This window comes from Perissodus microlepis, chromosome 22, assembly GCF_051167445.1.
Source record: "Perissodus microlepis isolate ML-2025 ecotype Zambia chromosome 22, ASM5116744v1, whole genome shotgun sequence".
Taxonomy (NCBI): Eukaryota; Metazoa; Chordata; class Actinopteri; order Cichliformes; family Cichlidae; genus Perissodus; species Perissodus microlepis.
The window spans coordinates 14,523,608-14,547,787 of NC_140481.1; the positions used below are offsets into that span (position 1 = coordinate 14,523,608).

A 24,180-nucleotide genomic window follows, 5' to 3' on the forward strand; every position below is an offset into this window, starting at 1 on the left:
TCATCATTGTTATGGGTAGATCTGCTCAGCCTAATCAGTAGTCTCCCCTGAAAAGGAAGGCTGTGGGCTTGTAACCACACAGGAAACCACATTAATTAGTCTGACAGCGTACTGCTCCTGGCTGACTAAAACATCATTAGAATGGACAGCAGCACTGCTCAAAGGCAGCACTCATATATTCTGATTAAAGCAACAGTTAATCTACTAAAACTGCTGCGGTAAAGAGATTGGAAAGGTTGGGAATTATGAGCATGACACCAAATAGGATGAAACGAGCAGGAAAAACACCACAACTGGCATCGACCTTTAGTGTGTTTATTGCGTTTGAATCATTGTGGTTCAACCTACAATTCAAACACTGATTAATGATTTTTATTGATTTTTTTTATTTATTATAGTGCACTTGACCCTTCACATAATATGACAGTTTTAAATATTTGTTTATGCTTCAGGTGATACGTCACAACATACTGAGAGGTGATATATTACAGTACACTTCCAGCAGTTATATCATATAAAAAAAAAAAACCCCAAATAAGACACGAAGCAAGAAATAAATACAGACATTGCTCAAACATTCACATTTACAGTATTCTTCTTGGAATAGTTGCACACAAAATATATACAAAGGTGAAGCAAAACCTTTGTTTGTTTTTTTTCTCCAGAGGAAGTTACGGTTACAAACATCTCTGCAAGTCCGTTCAGGTTAAACTATCGGAGCCTAACAAATTTAGATAAAAATGAGCCAAATTCTACTGCTCGTCCAAAAAAAAAAAAAAAAAAGGATATGGCAGATAAATAAATGCAGCTGGTGCAGATATAATCCAATCAAACAAATGCTAACTACAGCAATTTATATTACTTTCAGAATCATCATTCATTTAGATTCATCTAATTCATGGACATAACTAACTAAACGACCAAGCAGAGAATCCAGTCTGACGCAGCAAATACCCCGAAGTGAAATAATCTACAGTGAGCGTATTGCCTGCAATAAGTTACAGTGATCGATTAAGGTCAACAATAACCCAGAACCACTGACTTCAGTTAACACATTCAGACAGTAAAGGCGTATTAAAATGTTCTCGTGGGAAAGCGTAACAACATTAAGAGAGTCTGATTTAGCCACTCGCACATGTTCACTGGCTTTTTTTGCGGAGGGTGGAAAGCCACAAGCAGCCGAGTGCTAAACGGACACACCGCATTACACAGAGTCTGTATGAGCAGCAGACAAACAAACTCGGGACGTTCAAAGAAACGTAAGCTGTTGCGGTTGCAGAAAAACGTCAAGTTGTAAGAAAACATGAGGGCATGCATTCTGGTCCGTATATGCATAGAATGCCTGCAACATGCTTGGAAGTAAACAGAGGTTTAGTATTTATGTATATTGGCAAATCAAAAGGTGCGTTCAAGCAAGCAGGAGTTAATTATTTTTTACCATACGAAGACTAGATTAGCACATAATTAGCAATTAGCAGATAATGTACAGTATTAGAGCTAGTGCGCAATAGCTCTGCTACTTATTTCCAGCTTGCTAAATGCACCTTTTAGACTTGAAAATGAAGACATTCAACGCTGAGCTACACTCTTGGAGGGTCCATCTCTGTGGGATGGATAGTATGTTTGGGCTTCTCTCTGTGCATGGGTCTATCTCTTGGGTCTGTCAATGTCATCGATGGCTGCCAGAAGTTTCTGGCGAGCCTTTTTGTTTATATGTGAACCGAGACAAACGTTCACCAAGTTGGCTAGCTGCTTCATGGAGTACTCCTGCAAAGAAACACAACGAGTCGGTCAGAAAAATCAAACACACGGTCTCGCTGTTTTAACAGAAATGGAGACGTAACTTGCCTGTGTCACTGTCTTACCCTGTGATTCTTGATGAACTGCTCCATATCATTTTCAGTCAGGTAATAGGCCTTAATGTAGGTTTCAACAAACTCCTTATCAGGGATGGGGCGCAGGTCAGTCAGCTTCTCCAGCTTCATCAGGAACTGCTGAAAATCCAGCTGCATCAGGGCCCGGCCCTCATTGCTGCATTTCTTTACATTAGCGTAGCTACAGAGGAGGACAGAGGAGCAGACGGAGAAGGACATTAGCATTGCCCTGAGTGCTCAGGTAGAGGTAAGTAATGACTGAAACACAAGTAAATTCTGGAAGTCAATCCCAGTGGTCGCTCGCATGCATGTGACCTAAGGGTTATGTTTAACATCACATATTTTCCACACTTAAATTCTCCAGCCAAATATCACCATGCTCAGACATTCTGCACTTCTTCAGACATCTCCAAGCACAGATCACCAAATGTCAGACAAAATCTGCCTTTCTTAAGTGCTCTGAGTGCATAATAAAGTCACAATGTACCTGAAAATGTCCAGTACTCTGTGTGTGTTTGTGTATATATGTATATATATATATATATACACACACACACACACACACACACACACACACACACACACACACACACACACACACAAATATATATATATTCCATCAAGCTTGCAAGACAGATTTGTAATAAAAAATCTTTCTTGTCTTTATTATACCCCTGGGTATATTTCATTTGAAGCTTTTTTTTTTAAAAAAAAAGTCAAATTCTTTGAGGGTATTAAAATTCAAAAAGTCAAAATAAACCCCAGCAGAAAAGTAAATGAGGCTTCTGTAGTTACATGGTAAAGTTTAACATTTTTAATCCATTTCAGTTTATAAGAAAAGTGTAATAAGTTTAATAAAGGGAATAAAACGAGAAAATTTACGTATATAAATTATAAATGATAAATTAAGTATATAAATTACATCCTTGTACAAATGCATGATGAGTCATTCAGTTTGTATGATGGAAGTGTGATTTGTGGTCAGCAGGTTTTGTTGCTACAAGTCAAAACCTCTATGAAAACAACAGTTGCATGATGGAGTGTGTCACAATACTTCAACACTAAAGATTTTTATTTATATTAAGCGAGAAAATAAATTATAAAAAGACACAATGATAACACTGTAAATATCTTTGCAAACTTTTGTACAGTAATGGTTTCAGAGAAGCCATCTCTCTACTCCAGTGTTTAAAGTGTGCAGTCCAATTGCCAAAAAAGGGAAACGGAATACAAAATGACAAAATCATTACTACACAGTTACTGTAGTAGTTCTGTGTAGTACTGGACATGAGACATGTTTTGCAATTTTGCCTCTGTGCACCCCCATTTAGGAATTACAGCCTTTTAAAAAAAAATATATATATACATACGGTTCTTAATTTCCAGGAACTTGAAAGTTAGTTTTCTATGACAAATTAGCCCAGGGTGTCAAACATAAGGCCCCGGGGCCAGATTTGGCCTGGCAAAGAGTCCAAATCAGGACCCACTCTATGGTTTTGGGAAGAAAGTCATAATTTTTAGACTATATTTTCTTGCATTTTACAGCTTTTGCTACATTCATACTACATAAGTAATTAAGCAACAGAAAAACAATTGGATGACCAATTCAGTAAGAAAAGAAAATTGTTGTGAATTAAAAAACTTTCTCTTTTCTAATTAAAAGACAGTCAGCTACCAAAACCTTTTCTGTAATTTTACGCATTTATGTCTTTGAATTTAACTCCAAAGAGTGATGCTTTTAAATTTACTATAGCAGCTTTTCTCTATCAAGTAGAAAACCTGAGACGTACAGTTAAAATTGTGCTTTTTTCCCCCTTATATTAAGATATATCAGGTTTTAAATGTGTAGTTCAACTTCTTTACACTGACAGTAAGGGGAGTTTAAGTTGTTACGCCCTAAGGCAACAGTTGTTGTGAATTGGCACCTTATAACTGAAACTGAATTGAACTGAATAACAACAAATTGGGCTGCATTTGAACACATCCCTGAAACTGAAACTGGACAGATAAGATGGGGAGTTGTTTCCAAGTGTTTAATTATTTGGCAGCTGGTCACTCTCAACTCTCAATTTGAGATCCGAAGGCCTGGAAGACCACATGAGACAACTACAGCGGATGATCACAGAATTCTTTCCATGGTTAAGAAAAAATGCTTCAAAATATGTAGCAAAGTCAAAAAGGAAATCTCGGGGAGGGATGTTTATCACTGATAAACTCTACAATCAAGAGATGCCATCCTGAATGTAAACACAGAGGTGCTGGTACAAAGTCTTGGTGACACTAAAGAGCAGGAAGTCCAGATCATATTTTACCAGAAAACACGTACAAGAGCCTGAAAAGTTCTGGCAAAAAATCTTTTGGCAGATGAAAAAAAAATCAACTTGTACTAGAATGATGGGATGAGAAAAATATGAAGGAGGAAAGAAACAACTCAAGATCTGAAGCTTATCACATCATCTGTCAAACATGGTGGAGGCACGTTATGGCACAGGTGTGCGTGGCTGCCACTGGGACCACGTCAATGCTAGTGCTGCACGATTATGGCTAAAATGACAATCCTGATTATTCTGATCAATACTGACATCACAATCATTCATTATTTTCCTCCAAATGTAAAAAAAATTGCAGTAAAATAAAATTAGTACTTATTCACATAAATTCGGTAAATCTCTCAGAAAAATACCAAATATTAACTCCAAATTAAACAAACAGGGTGTTGCTTTCACTTTTAAATGGTGCTTAATTCCTGTTAATTAACTGAAATGATATTTTTTAATTTTATAATATTTTACAATCGGTTCTCTTACCAAAGTGTCATATAGTAAGTCTGATCTTGTGACAATCCAAGTCACGTCATCTTAAATTTAATGGTTTTATTTGGTGTGATTTTACTGCAGAATATGCTGTTCTTTTATTAAAATACTTACTATACTACTTAATATTAGTAATAATTCTTATTTACGTAGGATTAATTCAATATTTTGCTTTATTTTTGTGGATTTGGATGAATATATTTAGTGTATATTTTTAATTCTGGAATCAAATTTGACCGAAACCTGTTTAGAGTTCCAGCTGTTACACACGTGTAACAGCTTTTTACAGCATTTTCTTGTATGTGTTTTCCCTTCAGTATTACACTAAATCGGGTTGTTCCACACGGCCTGTGGTGTTGGTACATGTGTGTGGGCCAGAGTACACATGCATTTCAGTGTGTGTGTCTGTTTGTGTTTCATGTGTTTGGCAGCGAGCACTGTTGCGCACTGGCAAGTCGGACTGTGACATCTCCAGTACATTAACACTCCACACAACACATCTGCACTTTGCAAACTCTCCCCGTCTCACACTTCAGCTTTTCTCTCTCTCGTTTCCATTTTCTCCCCTCGCCTTCCCCGTCTCTCTCTCTCTCTCATCATCATTGTCATTCTCCCTCTCTTTTTCTTGTCAAACCTGCCAGAGTTTTTGGTGGTGAGTGTTTGAGCTGCGGCTCAGAATGCTAACGGAGCGGTTTTTGCGAGTCTCTGAGGAGACAAGGACAAGCGCTGGACAGAGAAAATTAATAACAGACTGGGGCGGTCGGAGTACAAACAAATAAATACGACCGCTCTATCTCGCTGTGCCAGAGGGTTGGGAGATGTGTGTTTGGAGGGTGTACTGGGAGAACCAGGCAGGCGGTCGGCAACAGCAGCTTAAATTTGCCAAGCATTGCAGTCGTAATGGGCCATTTGCTCATTGGAAAGGGTTCAAAAGTTCTCTTACGCAACAAGAGGAAGAGGGCACAGCAAATGTGTAGGGAAGTAAACATGTTCCCTTCTGTTTGTGGATGAGGCCGAGGCGTCCACCTATGCCTCGCAGTCGATGTTCTCCCTCTTATTTAAAACACTTGGAAAGAACAAAGCTACTTAGAGCAAGGACTTGTTTTTAGCCCGAACCGCGTTCCCTGGCTTCAACACGGTTCAGCGTAACCTGCTTTGAATTTGTAACCTGGGATAACTTTGACGTCAGTCGCAGTCCCTTCATATTTCCGATAAAATGTGTGGAAGTTCACGATGATTGTCAGCTGCTTATTTCTCGCTTCGTCACCGTCCAGTCGGCATGACTCGATGCTGCTGTGCACCCAATCTGTCTGATCAGAGGGATTTATCGCACCATCCATCTAAAAACATACTTCACACATATGCTCCGCGCATGAGCCTGAGAAAAGCGACAGTGGAGGTGCTGAGAAAAAACAAAAAAAAAACCCAAAACCCTGACAATCTATCACCTATCACAACCTATATCGCTCCCTTGCAAGGGCGAAAGTGGTAAAACGCATTACAAGAGATGTGTCAAGAGCATTCTGCGGTTTGTGTGAGTGTCCTGTGTCAGGATGGGCCCTGATGGGCATTTGGTGAGGCTGCAGAGATGCGACTGCCAACATGAATAGAGGAGGCGATGGCAGCGTCGTCGAGTGGTTTTTCTCAGGGAATATCTCTGAAGGAACCAGACACAGTTTTATGGACGGCAGGTCAATTTCTCTGCTCTTCCCGCTGCTTTCACAACACGCTTTGGGAAGAATTTTCGTTTTAAATTTATGACATGCAGATGTTTAAACTGGGGAGCAAACACAGAGAGAAATAAATAAAGAAAGAGTCATTCTTTTGAGAAGTGTGAGCCTCAAATCATTGAGGCAATAGCTCAGCTCATAACACAAATTGAGTGGCACTATTAATGACTGTAACCTGAGAGTAAAAAGATCAGTTTTAAGCAGAAAAGACAGTAAAAAGCACCGAGGTTAAAGGAAAACTGTTCCAGATTAAAATAAAATTTGCAAAGAGGTCAGCGTGACATCTCAAAAGAAATTCCAACAAACCCAAAGATGTTTATACTTGGTTTGTATCCAGAAGGACAAGGTTGTAATAATAATAATAAAAGTCAGCAGAGATTGATGAACCTCAGTTTTTTAACTCTTTAATGCCAAGTGTGTCACACACTACGTTGCCAAAGGCATTCACTCTTCTGGGTTCACACACATGAACTTTAATGACATCCCATCCTTTAATCCGTAGGACTTAATATAATGTCAGCCCACCATTTGTTAGCTATAACAGCTTAAACTCTGCTGAGAAGGTTTAGGAGCATTTATGGGAATTTTTCACTACTCTTCCAGAAGCGCATCGGTGAGGTCAGACACTGATGTTGGACGACATGGCTTGGCTCGCAGGCTCCAATCCAACTCATCTTAAAAGTGTTCCCTCAGGTTGAGGTGAGGACTCCGTGCAGGCCAGTCAAGTTCTTCTACACCAAACTCCCTCATCCATGTATCTTTATGGATCTCGCTTTGTGCACTGGTGCGCAGTCGTGTTGGAGCAGGAAGGGGCTGTAAACAAACTGCTCCCACAAAGTTGGGAGCATAAAATTGTCCAAAATATCTTCTTGTGCTGAAGCATCAAGAGTTCCTTTCACTGGAACTAAGGGGCCGAGCCCAACTCCTGAAAAACAACCCCACACCACAATCCCCCCTCCACCAAACTTGGCGCTTGGCACAATGCAGTCAGACAAGTACTGTTCTCGTGGCAACCACCAAACCCAGACCCGTCCATTGGATTGTCAGACAGAGAAGCATAAGATATGTGTTTTATTGTCAACGGTTGCCTGTAGTGCACAAACTAATGAAAACTAATGAGAAAAATTGGGGCATGGATGGATAACGAATGCTTCTGTGTTTTTTCTAAATGCAGTGGTTTAAAAGCAGAACTGTGTGGTACCTAGCCTGGATACACAACTCATACAAATAGTTCAAAAGTCTAACACGAAGATTGAGCAATCTGAACATTTTGCTTTACACTTCTTTCCTCCTTGTAGTTCAGTAGCATACAGCATTTACTTCGACTGTTTTGCATTCACTTGTATATCCTAAAGGAATCTTTCATACCCGGATTTTTCCTGGCTTTAGGAAAGACATGATGCGGATTGTAGGAGGTGGGTGGATACACATCTAAGCACAACTTGGTTCATTTAAAGTTCAGGTATTGATTCTGCTTGAACCTTATTTGACAGAAATTTGTGCTGCTTTGCTCATATTTCAAAATATTTGATGAACAAAGATGTATCTTACTGTTTTTATTAAAATGACTTTCCTTTGACCGAGGTTTTATTGTAGGTGTTTTATTCACTGATTTTAAGATGTATTTCTTAATTACAGTTTTTCCACAGTTTGAGTGGACTCAGTATCTGTTTGGTATGGTATGATATTTGTGCAGAGAGACAAAAACAGCCCAATTTCTTTCGGGCAGATGGCAGCCCGACTCAAACTGGGATGTGCACTTGTTTCAGTAGATTTGAGGAGATGGTTGCTGCCAGTGGCAAACAGCCTGTAGTGCTTTTTGCTGGAGGGAATAGCGAGTCTTCATATGAATCTCTTGCTCATGTTAAAGTAGAGAAACTGAGTGACAGACTTCTCTAAACTGTCGCTGCCACTGTTATAGGTTATTTATTCTGTGAGCAGCCCATAGCAGTATGATAATAGACAACAGCCTTTTCATAAAGCAGCAAATGACTCACACGGCTTTGAGTCGGTGCTCCATGCAGATGGTAGAGGGGGGAAACATTATGTACAAAAACAGCTTGTGTTTTTTATATTTAAGGTTTAACAATAACTCACTGCATACACTTCTTAACTTTCTTACCCCTCAACAAGAGTCCTGTTGGCCAAACGGATGCAGTGTTCCCACAGGACGTTGGACACAGGCAGGGGGATGCGCACATGTCTGGAAACTTCACCCAGCCGCTTGTTAAATTGCTCAAACTCCTGATGAGGCGGGGAGAAAGAAAAGGTGAACACATTCCCGTGAGTACAACATGACGCAGCAGAAAAACAAATCGATGGTCTTTTACCAAAAAAAGTATATGTGGTCAGGAATATATTTTATACAATTGGTCATATTTTGCTAAAAAGTACCATAACTTTCATATCAACATATAAACAACACACGGCTCATTAAAAAAGGCATTTTAATTAACAGATTCCTATATTTCTATATTACTACAGCTACAATTAGGTCTAAACACAAAAATCTCGCTATGGACACTACATTATTCAGCCAAACGCTTCCACCTAACCATCACAGATCAGCCAGAAAAAGAAAATAACGTCTTAATATGAATTATGCAGAATTTTAGGACTCTACTGTTTCTACAATAAACACAAACAAAACTAAAGAGATGAAAGTTTTAGACATTTTTCTTGCATTCTTGTTCTTCTATTGTGTATCTACTTGTGCATTTCAAAAATCCATCATACATTTTGAATATAAAACAAACAGAAGCTTGCCCTTTCTAAAAAAGATGACTTGGATTTGGTATCACACTGAAGTTGGATGAAAGTATGTTTCTTTTTCATATTTAAGCTTTAACGTGTGTGAAACTATTCACCTGATTTAGACTGTTAAAGGATATGATGCAGCTTGTTTTTTAATAAACTAAACATTTGTCCCCTACCTGCAAACTTTGGTTTCTAGAAACCTCCAAATCTGCTGACAGAGTTCAGACTTACAAATAATTACGGGACTTCCAAGTATCTGTCCTTTTATGTTAACTTGATCTGCATGCACTCCAGAGAGCATAATACCAAAAACTTTGAAGGGCCTCGCTCAACTAGTTTTCCAGATAGTAGATTTCTGAAATGGCCCCTCAACACAATGACACGAGAAAAAAAAGCGTCACTATCTTTATCCCTTAAAATGACCTGAAATTTTGCGTAATTCTGTGATGCTCGAGTTTTTTTTATTTGCTTTTTTATTCGATGAACTGAGATGTAATGACCTTGTTGGATTCTAACTGGAAGACGTAAACAAAACAAAAAGTTGTCATGAACAACACTTCAAGGATTTCCTTTGATTCTCTCTTACACGCTGCCTCAAGAAACAGCATTTGGGTTTTCCTTTAAGCCATTCAGCTTAAATTATACATCCAAAATAGTGATTATAAGTAAATCAGATCAATCTCGGCTAAATTATTGTTTTTTTCCACCAGTGTAAGCAGCTGGCAGGATGTGTGGGTTACTTTCCTGAAACTCTAACAGAGCTAAGTAATAATTCTGCCGTCTGCACTGATGGAAGCAAAGCATGCTGACGTACAGTAGTGAAGAGCGCGGGGGCTGCACGTATGAAGCTGTCGAGCCACAAATCATGCGTAAAAACAAATCATTTGGGCGCCGGTGAATACTGTACTCCGGTCTGACCGCATCCCGAGGTGAAAGCTCTAACAGCGTGTTAACAGTCATCACACCACCGCTATAAGTGCCACGGTGTGGTGCTTCTTGTCTGTATGCATAAAAAACACACACATGCACGCACGCACACACACTCCAGTTGTATAGACCAGCATCTAATGTTATTCTGATTCATTTTATGTTCCTGCTTTCCAAAAACAAACTGCAGTACCTAGGTAAGTATGTAAATATGGCACATGCAGATTAAGAATGTAAATACATTCATAAAATATGCAAGTATTAAATTACATTTTTAAATTGCATCATCCTATAAAAAAAAATTAACCTGAACCTTAATGCATGTTCCCATTAATTTTACACCCTGAAATGAAATGTTACTCATTCACAGCCTCACAATAGACTCTGACTCGAGCATTTTGTCAATGAAGTCATTCTGAGGCTTCGGCATGTCTTTGCCACTTTATATGCAAATGAGCACCATTGTTGAATGCTGGGGATCAACCTGAATTCATGAATAAAATATTGCTGTGTGCGCGCTACAACAAAACTCAGCACCACTTATTTCAATCACGTAACATAACCCGCATGCATTATGACCGTCTTGACATGATGACGGGGGAGGCTATTAGCACCTGATGGAAAACTACACGTGTATACGATGTCTGTCCACGTCTGTCCGAGTCACTAAGCAGTTCAGCCATCAGCTTTCTAAGACCTGATTTGCTGCGAACTCTGTTATGTATGATTTTGCCTCTGCTTGATGCTGCTCTGTTTATGGCTTCGCACCGCAGCAAGCCCCTTTCTTTCTCTTAGTGTCAGAAGCAGGAAAAATGTGTCCTTTACTCCGCCATGCAAGTTTATAAAAGAATAAGTAGCCAGCATGAATAAAGACACACATTTAGAAGAAACTTTCTCATTCTAAAAATACTTCTGGGAGCAGTGAGCTCAGATGTCTTTAACAAAGCAGAAAACTTCAGGAGAGATCTGCATTTGGCTCTTAACAGCTCACCCATATAATAAATTATTCACCCCCATCCCAAATAATTGATATTAAAGGTCCCTGAATTAACTTTGAGTCAAGGAGGAGAACAATGACCTTCACAGTTTCAGACTTTAAAAGAATAAGAGCTAATGCTTAGTGTACTGATGGCAGAAGGATAACACAGATGATTTTTTATGAGTGCAACAAAGACACAATGTGTGGAGGGGGAGGGATGCCTGCTAGATAAAAGTAAATCTAATACAGCTGCTTTGTGTTCTATTTTTGTGTAGCGTGGATATTGCATGACACTGAGAGGACACGGTATCTGTTTGGGAAAAGTAATAAGCACTGAGATCTTTGTGGACTTTTCTTTGCTATAAAATGCACAAAAAAGGAATAAAAGGTTTTAAAAAGGGCACCAAGTAGTCTCAGAATCATTTATATTCACCTTGCTAAGTCAAGAGTCTTAAAGATATGAATGATGCAGAAACCCTAATGAGGTATTTGCATGATATCTTTATGAAATGTGAGTAAAAGCTGCTTCAACAATGTCTCCAGCCTCGTCTTTGAACACAAGCTGTTTGCAGCATTATCTTAAGCATCGTCACAATAACTGAAATACTGTATACAAAGCAGTTAAAGCCAGTTATCAGATGCAATGTCGGGTTTGTGCTGATGGAAAAGAAAAGCGGCTGCACAAATATTCGTGAGATTTTCTCTATTGATTGACAGAAATAGGAGCATCAAAGTTCAATGACATGACAGTAGGTAACCTCAGCATTACAGCTCATTGTTTTGGTTTTCAGTGCAGCCACTAAACCTCTGGTTTTTTCACTCTTCACCAGAGAAATGTGGCCATCCTGGCAAACAGAGTAAATATTAGACTTAAAAAAAAGTCCACTTCTTAATGGGAGTGATGCAAAGCTTCACATAAATATGTGTACTTAAGAAATTCCACACTGGGAAACCGAGAGAGCACCAAAGATTTGATATATTATTAACAGAAACTTGCTCTTAAAAAAAAAAGAATGAAGTTGATTTGGATTTATTGGATGAAAACACTGTTTATTCCATATTTAAGTGTTAATACGTGCATAACCCTTAATTGGATTTAGACTGTTTTAAAGAATATGATGCAGGTTGTTTATGAGAGGCTCTAAACAAAATCTCAGTCCCCTACCTGCAACACTGTGGTTTCTGCAGGACCTTCAAATCTGCTGTCCTGTCACAGATCTGACATCCAAATATTTTAAGGACTTCAAGCATCCATCAGTCTATGTTAATGTGAGCTACACTCATAAAGCCATCACACCAAGAGCTTTAAAGGACCTAGCTCAAGTAGTTTTCCAAACAGTGGAATTTTGAAGTGATGGTCAGGTGGGAAGTTTTTGTATGCTTAATAACTTTAGCTTGTTTTTGTCCCTGGTGGGTCAAAAATAGGCTACAGTAACATCAGCATTCGCTTTTCTTATTCGTCGTTACCTTTAACAAGACATCCACATATACATTGTGCTGGGACATTATCTCCCTAATGTCCCATTTAACTCCGGCCATCATGAGCAACATTTGTTCATAGTCGATGGCCTTGGCCGCCACGATCCAGTAAATTGGTTTCCGCAGTTCGCTGGCTGTAGACACCGTCTGAGTGCAGGAAGGAAGGATAAATATATGAGAGTTAGTGGATCATTATAGTCAACATATAGATAAGGTATTTTTCAATTGCCTGCTATTCTGCAGGAAGAACAATGTTAAAGTTTCCAATGAGCGAAATCAGGACATGACATTCACTTGATGTTTTGGGTCAGACAGACCCGTCTCTTCATCTGAATTTCAAATGTCAAAGAGACAAAAAAAAAGAAAAGAAAAAGAAGCAAAGTTGTCCATGTGGGTTTGAGTTGGTTTCATTTGTTTTTAAAGAAAACAAAAGGGCACAATTACAATTAAGCAAGTGGAGTGCAGGTGGGAGGGGGAGCACATCCACAACAGTCACACAGCATATTTGCACACATTGTGCCTTAAATATTAAAAAACTGAAATCCAAAAGGAAAACACATCCTATAAACCACATATTTAAGTGCAAGTGTGGAGAAAATCAATTACAAATAACAAAAAATAACATAATCTCAGCCTTACAAGAGGTTAAAATAAAATAAAAGACAAACAGTTTTCTACAGCTGGAGACGATGTCTGATATAACCCGATAGCTGTAGCTGACAGTGATGACATGATCAGTTACTGTAATAATTGAGGCCCTCAGAGGAGGCATAACTGTATAAACCAAACAATACCTGGGAATAAAACTGCTGCAGGAAGGGCTTCTTGGCTGCAGGCATCATCGTGTCCAAGTGGGACTGCAAGGACTCAAACTGCTCTGCCAGAAACACACTGAGACAACCAAAGAGAAACAGCCTTTAAATTCTGCCCATATGTTCTGAATCATTCTGCTTGTGACACATAAGAAAAGGCAATTACGATGTGTTGTTTTTGTGTTATTAAAGAGTGACAGATCTATTTACAAAAGCTCGTATTACTATTACAAAGTGGAGTAACTGACCATTAGAGAGAACATCACCTTAAATCTCTGTTATTCCTGAACAACAGTAAAACATCTCAAATGGAATAAGAAGGTTTTTTTTTACTTTTTTGTCTCCCTTGATTCTTCTGATCCATTAATTGGATCAAGATTTTAGTCATATGTGCTTAAACCTTCTGAGTTTCCAGCATTTCCTGCTGTTCAATCTCATTTCTTCCCTTGTTGGTCACGTTTTGATGAAATAAACATCAGATTTGATTATTATAATGTAAATTATGGAGTCAGCTGTAATTTTGCTGTAAAAACATGTCTGACTTCCAAACCTTTAAGTCTCACCTCCCAAAGCAAAGTATTTTCACGTCCGACAAATCAAGCAGCACTTCTATTTGTTTTTTGGATTTTTTGACAAAGACTGGATTTCAATTATCCTTGAAAAACACTCAGACCAAAAGAGGTAGCAGAGAGAGAAATACAGGACAGAAAAAAGAAGAAGAAAAAAAACAATCAATGCGTTCAGAACTAATACCCCCCCCTTTCCACTCTGTATCCAGCACTGACTAAATAAAGACCTCTTGACTCAGGCTGATCGATGGCTCTGAAGTGTTACAGTGCATGAAATAAAAAGTGAGTGAACATGTTTATGTGGGCTGAAGTTTAGGGTTGAGTCCTGACTTTAACAAGTATCATTAATTAAAGAACAACAGGTCTCTGCAGAGCTCTTAAATACAGCAGGAAAAAAAAGAGAATAAAACAGGAGAAATCGACTTAATCAGACTAAGACACCAGTCCCAGGTGGGACCTCCACATTCTTTTGCTGTCTCTTGAACCTTCGTTTGGGTGTGAATGCACACACCAATGAAGTGGGAAAAAAAGCTGTCCTTAGACCTGCAGACGCCCCTCACTGCAAGCTAAAGGTAACCTGTCGTTAGCTGATAAATTGGGGTTTTGGAGAAAGATCAGAGAACTAAAAGTCTGAGGCCACAGAAGTGACAGTCACTAAATTTACAGTTTACTTAGATTTCTGCAGTGTAAAAGCAACAAATATTGAATCTTCACAAAATGTATAGTTGGGGGTCTCAAGTGTCAGTGTGTAATTACAGTCTAATGACATAATCCACTGTAACCTGCTCTCTACTGGAAGAAAATCTAAAGCACACGAAGTGTACATACATGATTTAAAGTACAGTGCATCTGCACTAAATGCAACAGACATGTTAGCGTACATGTTTACATGTTAGCGTACATGTTTACATGTTAGCGTTCATGTTTACATGTTAGCGTACATGTTTACATGTTAGCGTACATGCACACTCACTGGACCTTTTGTTTGGTTCACCTTGCAAATATCTATTTTGACACCACTTTGACTCCAGAACTAATTCTTCATAGCCCAGATTCAACAAAGTGCTGCAAACATTCCTCAGAGGATTTGCAGATTTGTCAACTGAACATCCATAATGTGAATCCCCCATTCCGCTACATCCCAAAGGTGCTCTATTGGATCGAGATCAGGTGGCCATTTGAGTACAGTAAACTCCTTCTCGTTTAACATTTGTGTGTTCAGAGATGCTATTCTTCTTCTCATTATTTACCGTTGCCTTCCTATCAGGTTGAAGCAGTCTGGCCATCCTCCTCTGATCTATGACATCAACAAGGCATTTTCACCCAGAGAACTGCCGCTCACTGGATATTTTTCTTCCAGACTGTCTCTGTAAACCCCAGAGATGATGGTGTGGGAAAATCCCAGCAGATCAGCAGTTTGTGAAATACTCAGAGCAGCCAGTCTGTCACGTACTAAGTCACTTGCATGGTATGATGCATTGTGTAATCAGCAGATTCGATATTTGTATTAAAAAGCTGTTAAATAGGTGTACCTTAAAAGGGGCCAGTGAGTGCATCTGTGTCAATATTCTTCTAATAGACTCTTGCAGCTATGAATTGAAATTGTTTTTAGATAGGGCGCTTAGGAAAAAAAGATAAATTGCAATCAATTTGCATATTATTAACATCCAAACCCAAACAGAAACCTTTATTTTAAAGCATAATTTAATGTTAATAAATTCACACTAGTTTGGACACTGTATAAAAACAGAATGCATTGATTTGCAAATCCCATAAACCCACATTTTATCAACAACAAAACACAGAAAATATATCAAATGCTTAAAGTGACAAAATACACCATTTAAAAAAAATATTAGCTTGTCTTGAATTTGATGCGAGCAGCACTTCTCAAAAAAAGCTGGGATAGGGGCCATGTTTACCACCGAGTAGCATCCCTTCTTTTAAAAATAGTCGTCATCATAAACATCTGGAATCTGATGAGAGCAGCTGCTGGACTTTTAGGAGAGGAATGTTGTTCCAGTCTTGTTTGGTAAGATTCAAAATACTCAAAACTCCTGGGTCTATACCGTATTTTTTGACATATGACGCTCCAAATGTTTTCAGTTTGTGAACGGTCTGGACTGCAGGCAGGCCACTTCACTCCCCACTCTTCTACTATGAATTCCTGCTGTTAGAATAACTGCAGTATGCAGCTATTACTGAAAAACACGTGACCTGGACGGGAGCATATGTTGTTTTAAAGCTTGTATGTATATCTTTCAGCACTGATGGTGCATTTCCAGATGTGCAAGATGCCGATTCCATACGTGCAGATACACCCCAATACTATCAGACGCCCAGGCTTAAAGTGAGCACTGATAAGAAGCCAGATGGTCCCTCCTCTCTTTAGTCCTTACGATGTACCATCCATGTTTTCCTAAAAGAAATTCAAGTTTCAACTCATCTGAGCTCAGAACAGTTTTCCACTTTGCCTCAGTCTATTTTAAATCATCTTAGCCCAAAGAAAACAGATTTCTCCAAATGCTCTGAATCTTTTAATGATATTATCTACTGCTGATCTTTAAGTTTTCATAATTATACATCAAGGAAAGTGAATCTAAAACTGTTCTACAAGGCTTTTTTGCAATATTGGTGAACCTCTGCCCATTTTTATTCTTGGCATCTCAGAGACGTTCCCTATATACCATCATGTTACAGACCTGTTGCCAATTAAGCTGCAAAATGTTCCTCCAACTCTTTCTTTTTAGTACCACGCTGTTAAGAAGTGGAGCTGCTTTGTGGGTTTGTGAGATTTGCAAATCACTGCATTCTGTTTTTACTTACGTTTTAAACACCGGCCCAACTTTTTTTGGATGGGTGCGTAAAAGTACCAGAGAGAAGATATTTTTTTGTGTCCGTTTGTTTTCATAGAGCAATGAAAATCGCATTAAGGTGAGCTGGAACAGCTTGTGTTTACCTCAGCAACATCATCATGTGCTGTGGAGGGAATAAGAAGAAGAAAGCACACACTGCACTTCAGAGTCACGCTTGTATAGATGCAACACCTGACCAGCAGCATAGAGAATGAACAACCGATGGTCAGTTTGCTGAGCTTTTATCTTTGATTCTTCTCACACATGATTGCTGTGTCCACTTTCTTTTCTCTCCCAGAGATTTTGTTTGAAATGGGACAGGCTGAGGATGCTAAAAACACACGCAAACTGTGAGCTGTCTTTTCTAAAAACACTATTTTTAGATCAAAAGCATAAAAAATAAAACCCGACCACCAACACCCTCAACAATTTCTCGCAGTTTTGCACAGAATAAGTCTGCTTTGGTCCTTTAAACTTTACCCACACTAAACACTTTAGCCGTTTTGCTTTCATTCTTCTTCGGAGCTTGTTGCCTGCCTCCAAAACACGAAACCCTTTTTGTGAGCGAGTGTAAGCCTACTCAGCGTTTTGGCAACAGCCCTGTCAGAGCCTTTGGTTTACAAGACTTTCATTATGAAGCTGTTGTTGTACAGCGCAGACCTCTGAGGGCCCAAGTGCTGTCAGCACTGATGATAGCTTGACCTAATTATGCACGGGGGCACCAGTGTGTAGTGTGAATGTAACAGAGTAAGACAGAGAGGGAGGGAAACAACGGAGTAGAGGAGTACAAAAATAAACTGGTTACTGAGTGACTGATTGAGAGAGTTTAAAACATATCAAATTAGAGAAAGGAAATGATTTTGGGGGCGCTAAAATGTGTTGCTGTGTGTGCAGGAACACAACGCAGGCAGGGCTAATCTTTGCCGGCCAGTGTGTGGAAAACTGTGTAATGACATTATTGCCACCTTGACACGAGGCAGTGAGCGAGAAGCGGCCTCTATAACTTGATCAAACAGAGTGCTTTGATGTACATAACTGTCACGTTACATCGCGCTGCCAGGACACACAAGCGATGACATAAAGCACGCACTAATGTCAAGAATCACTACCTTAAAACAGCTGTGTGTGTTTTCTTTAACTCTATCTCAGGAATAATGTCCAACGCTCGCTGGAGATGTGGCAACACATCAACATCTTATCTGCTGTGTTATGTAAGGAATACTTTAATGTAGTGGTGTGTGCTTACAGAGACTCTGTGGCCACCACCCTTTGTGCCAGCCCGTAGAGAGTCCCGCTGTTAGTGAGGACCACCAGCTGGCTGAGATGGGGGCTGGGCACCTTCTCCTTCCTGTCCTCTGCTGGGCCATGCACCCCTGCGTTCTCCCCAACAGCCTCCTGAAAGAAACACAGGTGGACGGGCAAGTCAGCATGCGCAGATCAGTTCAATCTTTAGAAAACTAACACGAAGGAAACATTGTAATATCATTTGAAGCAGAGGGAAGCGCAATCATTTCCCTGCTAATCTCTCTCTCAGTGCATGTTGTCCTGCGATCACTTTAACATTTAATCTAACATAAGAGCAGTTCAGATGCATTGTCTAAAGCGCAATCAACTTTGAGGGACCCGGTCACAGCCCAAGCCCACACACAATAAAGTTCTGCTGACCAAACACTCCTGAAGCGGCAGCATTAATCGTTCTGATATATTCTAACACTCCTCTCCATTTATCACTCATTTTATCCTTTCAATCGAAAAACTACTGAAAGAGAAAAAGAAAGGTTTCAACCCGGCTCTCTTCCAATCAATCACAATAATCAGCATCTGCATAAAAAACAATAAAGTAATGTCTTGGTGGCGTAATGTATTATGTTGGCACACAGAGCTTTGTACTCTGTAACTGCAAAGCCCCCTGAAACAGCTTCTGGCAGATCAATAGCAATCACACAGGTAATGAACAAATGGGAGCCATTAATGCTGCACCGTATCGTCCACTTACGCACTGCCGGCCAGTGCAGTCTGGATCTAATATCGTGTACGAGCAGTCCTATTCCAGAAGAGCGGTGGAAAGCTTTTATAACCGAGGTCCTGCCAAGTATCCAGAGTAGAGACAAACTGTTGTAGCATGAAGATTAATGAGTAAAAGTAAAGCAAATGGTTACATCACTTCTATGTGGTCCAAAAAAAAAGATGGCAAGAATTCGTGAAATGTCAAATCCTGCCTGATAAAAGACCTTCATGCCACTACTTTATTATCACTGATAACAGATAAAAAACATTCAGTAACAGCAGACAAATAACCATTTCTGAAATGAAACAGTGTTTTACACAGAGTGACGTGCTCCGTATTAAAATGCCAGCAGCGGCTAAAACGGGCTATAACAGCTCGGCGTACGCACTGCTGCAAAAATGCACAGAATGCAGCTCTGTGGACAATTTATGACTCAGACCAGCAGGAGCTATGCTGTCTCCCTCAAAGTGATAACTTCAACCTTTATACAACCTCCAACTTATCTCTCCGCATTCAATCAAACGCACAGTGTTGCCAAAATCATCATCGGTCTGAAACTGACTCGGGGAGATTAACAGTTGATCTATATTATTTTACAGCAGTGGGGATCTAATGGTTTCCCTGCGGAGACTGCAACACATCGCGGGAGCGGCTCGAAATAAACATGATTGAATTTAATTGAATACTTATCAGCGCAGATGGTGGAATTAAATAAGCCTTCAGTAACTAGGTAAGGCTAAAGTTACTCATTACATCTTTGTTAGAGATTAAAAGATCGGATAAAGTTTTCCCTGAATTATTAAACCTGAGCTCAAATTGGACTGCAAACGAAAAAAAATATGACTGTTAACATTTTTGTTGTATAATTCACAAACGGCACATTTCTTTTTTCTTCTGTAAGCAACCAAAACACTTAAAAAACAGAAGAAATAATGCACACTGATATTTAGTCAGCCAAGGGCTTTCTTTACTTTGTCAAAAGGCTGCAGATCACACATTTAATTTAGTTCCTTGAAGGGTTGATACGTATTAATTACTCTTTTTTAAATTATGGCTGTCCAAGGCCTTTTACAATGCACAGAAATGCTTAACAAATGTATAAGTTTGTTTTATATTTACTGGGGAAATAAACTGAATTCCCATTTTAACACACAAATTTGAGCCGGCACACTGGACTTGTCTGAGAAGTCACAAAGTAGTCAAGCATAAAATCCAACCACTGAAAATAATTTTTAAATAACTTGAGGTTTAGTTGTTTGTCTGCTTTCATCATTTTGACTAAAGACCACCATAAAACACAAAAAAAGGACATTGATAAACACCAGTACTATTAATTGAGGTTAAACCTTACACTGGGAGGGGTCTAATAAATGTTTTAAGCACTATATGCTGAGAAAACTCCTTATTCACACCAAGTTTCACATGCTTAGTCATGAGTTACAATTGTTTGATCTACTAAATCTGCTTTAAAAAGATACAAAGGCATCTCGAACACTGCAAAGGGTTCAAGTCGCCACAATGAGCACAGCTGTCAGCATTTTAAACACGTCCCTGCACATAAACATGACAAACGTGTAATGGTTATGGAGTTAATCCAGAAAGGCCATTACTGCCCTCTTCAAACTACAGCAAATGACGTTAACAATTGGAACGGGATCATAGCAAAAAAATAAATAAATGTTTCGCTGCAGTGGCCAGCAGCCATTTGTACGTGTGACGTTGCCAGATCCTACAGGAACTTGCACACAAACATGCAAAAGCAATAAATATTCCTAGAAAATCAAATGAAAACTATTTGTGCGGTTGTTCTTGTCATTTTCTTTTGTAACAGCAGATCTTATCACATCAGCACCTGGTTGTACACTATGGTCAAAACGCGCCTCTTTACTTGTGCTCCAAATGCAGCTGCTTTCTCTTTGTGGAGTGTTGGAGCTTTTGAATTCAAGCTCTTTCACTTGTTTCTTCTTTTATATCTGCGTCTGCAGTGTTGGGAAAGCTGTGCTTGCGGTGGGGGGGGGATGGTGCCTAAAAGGATTTTCGGTACAAAGAAGTGGTGTAAAAAACACCTCTTTATATGTAAGATAGCCTAACAGAGAGAAGTGAGCAGCATGAGGACTTTTGCCAGTCAGCAAAAAACAAATCCACAGGTTTACCATGAATAAGAACATTACAGTGCTACATTACAGTTGTATACAAGAACTGTACACTGTCCTTTGAATGAACAAAATAAATCTCAAGCTGCATTAGTTTGACATTAAAGCAAAGTTTGGTTTGGTCTATTTTTAATGACGCTACATGACGCTTGACCTTTCGTTTGTTGTGCCTTTTCAGCATAAAAACAGGCTTCTGAAAGACATTTGGGAGAGAAGTTGTGTTTCCTTTCCAAATTCATGCGAGTCTGCAGGGATCCTCCAGGTAAAGCAAAAAGCTGGGCTGAAAAGAAAGATGTGGTGGGCGGGAAAGGACAAACACAACATCGATGACATTTAGGAATTTATGTGTGTGGTTTTCAGAATCTACAGCACAAATATAATCAGAGACGTGGAACAAACTTGGGGAAATCTCACTAGGGTTTAGGGTAAAATGTGCAAAAAAAAAAAAAAAAGTCTTGCCTGACCCCCTAATGTTTACTGGTTTCTAAGCGAAATGCTTACGCTATTATTATTACATGTTTACAATAGCAGCAGCATTTGATTGTGTGTAAGAGCAAGAAACATGATATCCCAGTGTTATTGCCCTTTGGTAGCCTTGAATATTTCAATCCATTGTTAGGGATAAACATGCAAATTATGTCTGATGCTTAGGAAATCATTTAGCATGATAATGTAATGGATACAAACAGATGCATATAATCAAAAGGCATCTGCCATGTTTCCAGACAACAGGAAGCTCCTTGTCGTACTGAACCGCTCTGTCACAGAGCTACGACTCAGACACAGTAATACGTGAGGATGTTAGCAGCTGCTGCATTTATCAGAAAACAGATAAAAATACAACTTAAAGATATGAAGACATCAACCCTTCAGTCATCATTACAGACCTACTGTAATCAGCTGTTGTGTAACTTGCGTTTTATTTGATACGCTCGGAGATAAAAACCACATAAACAATGATCCCTTCACTTTTATGATGGCACTCAAAATGACAGATGGCTTTAGACAGATAAAAGCAAAGTAACACCATGTGCCTGCTGCATTGCCAAGTATGAGAGAAAGAATGCCATATTGGACAAATTAAGAGTCAGTGATAGATTTTTCAACGTCATACGAGGGGCTGAAGGACGGAGGGCGGGGGGCGCTTAGCTGGATCTTTCCATATAGCGTGACTTATAGTGAAGAGGTCATACTTCATTTGATTCATATCCTGCAGCTGCTGAAGGCATTTAGGAGGAGTTTAGATATTTCTCTGATGTCCCACTGAGACAAATAGTGAAACTGCATTTTCATGATGAAGTTCAGAGTGTAGATGATGTAGACCAGGAGTATTCTGCTCTGCCTGGGGGCCACTTTTGCAAAATGACGCCAGGCCAGGAGCCCGTTAAAAACGATATTTACCCAAAATCAATAAATAGTACAAATTCCATTACTCACCTCAACCTATTAACTACATTAACTTGGGACAAGGAAACAACTATGCACATGTGGCTGATAAATATTATATTTTTCTGCATTTATCAGCTAATTATGCATCTAAATTATTAACGCTTTGAAAGTGTTCATACAAAAATTATATCTGGATACCCTTCAATCAATTTTAGAGATTTAATAAATAAGCCAACATGGGATGGTGGGCCTGATTTCGCTGGTGGATCATTTTTTGATTATCATCAATATAGAAATAAGTTTTGATTATTTTCACCATTTACTATAGTGGTGAATGGCATTTTCTGGCATACTAATCATAAAGACCAGTATTTGCAATGGAAATATTACTTTAATTAAAAATCAGCAACTACAACAATCTAAAAAATGTGTCATTAGGGAAAAAATAAGAAAACCAAATAAGTAGCCTATCTAGTTAGTAAACAGTCTAAATAAACACAATGACTTTACTGGACTTTGGGTTTTAATAGCATTTTAATATTTAAAATGCTAAAAAAAATTGATAAATTATGCAATTTTGGAAAAAAGGTTACATTTTTATCTCAGTCTTACTATAATACAGCAAGACTTAGTGGCACACAGGTGCATCCAAGGCCCTTAAAAGTTCTTATCTACATCATATATTATGATACATATACATAAGAAGGGATCATTTTAGCCCAGTGGCAGGTATCAAAAAAATTAATTAAGAAAAACACCTTATAAAAGCTTCCCATCATTTCCATTTCATGTGTAATGCTTTATTTATATCCACTATTATAAATACACCATGATGTTGCCTGGCAACCACCTAAGGATGCACTAGAACAACATTTATAAAGTAAAATTTGGGCATGTGCTCCTGTAACTACTGCATCCAAATCCCCCAAATGATCAGAAAAATGTTGAATAATATCCAATTAATCATAACAATATTTTAGAAAGAATTTAAAATCAAAACAAATAAACATATTTGGAACATGGCTGATGGTTTTGAGTAATAGATTGCATTAGATAGACGCCAGAGTAAAAAAGAATAATAAATATATAAATAAATAAGATTAAAAAGGACTTTTGGAGGAAGTAATTGAAATATTTTCACTCTTTTTTGTACATTTTACTAAATGACTAATAAAAAAAATTATTTAGATCCACTGATTACCAAAATATTTTTTGTTCATGTTATCTGCAGTAACACTAAACTGAACAAGACTAAGAGCTACAAGACGAGGTTTTCTTCAATATAATAAACAATACAGAGTCAATTTATTGTTCTTCTCCTCCACTATGAGAAAAGAAAAGAAAAGATTGGACAAATCAAAATAAAAACGAATCGCGTACTTGCTGGTTGCATTAAGTTTATTATAAAAACCATCTGAATTTATCTCTCTGTGGAGAAAAAAGAAAGTGTTGTGAGGATCCAAGCATGGTGAAACAGCTCTGCTGTGAAAGCCTGAAATTGCATTTACTGCAGTTGTCACAGCAGTCTCAAAGTCAGAGCCAAAGGCTGAGTACACACTGTTCACTGAGAAGAAGATCTTCACAAAGCACACAACTTTACAGAGGACATTTTTGCATTTCCCGAGGCAGCGTTCTTTCTATACAGCTGACATCGGTTTGGTAGGAAAATACGCTTGTTTTCGTTTTTCAGCGTGAAGACATTTATCTGAGTGTGCTAATGGAAATGATCGTCGAGCTCTGACTGTTTAACCTGGGAAACTGGAACACAACAGGCAAATATACCATTAATCAGAGCAGTAAGTGCTGGCAAACAATGAAAGACAAACGCTGCATGG

General features: G+C 38.8%; 1 protein-coding gene across 2 annotated transcripts in view; it reads right to left on the reverse strand.

The window, feature by feature from the left end:
- Positions 1-301: 301 nt before the first annotated feature.
- vps50 (VPS50 EARP/GARPII complex subunit) overlaps positions 302-24,180 on the reverse strand; it is a 117,356-nt gene continuing 93,477 nt past the window's right edge. For both annotated transcript variants that reach the window (XM_084920134.1, XM_084920133.1), the window contains 6 exons: positions 18,042-18,190; positions 13,354-13,450; positions 12,548-12,706; positions 8,540-8,661; positions 1,866-2,055; positions 302-1,767 (listed from right to left, as the gene is read on the reverse strand). In XM_084920134.1, the coding sequence (XP_084776260.1) occupies positions 1,648-1,767; positions 1,866-2,055; positions 8,540-8,661; positions 12,548-12,706; positions 13,354-13,450; positions 18,042-18,190 (837 nt within the window). In that variant the 3' untranslated portion in view covers positions 302-1,647. The remainder of the gene's footprint in view (positions 1,768-1,865; positions 2,056-8,539; positions 8,662-12,547; positions 12,707-13,353; positions 13,451-18,041; positions 18,191-24,180) is intronic.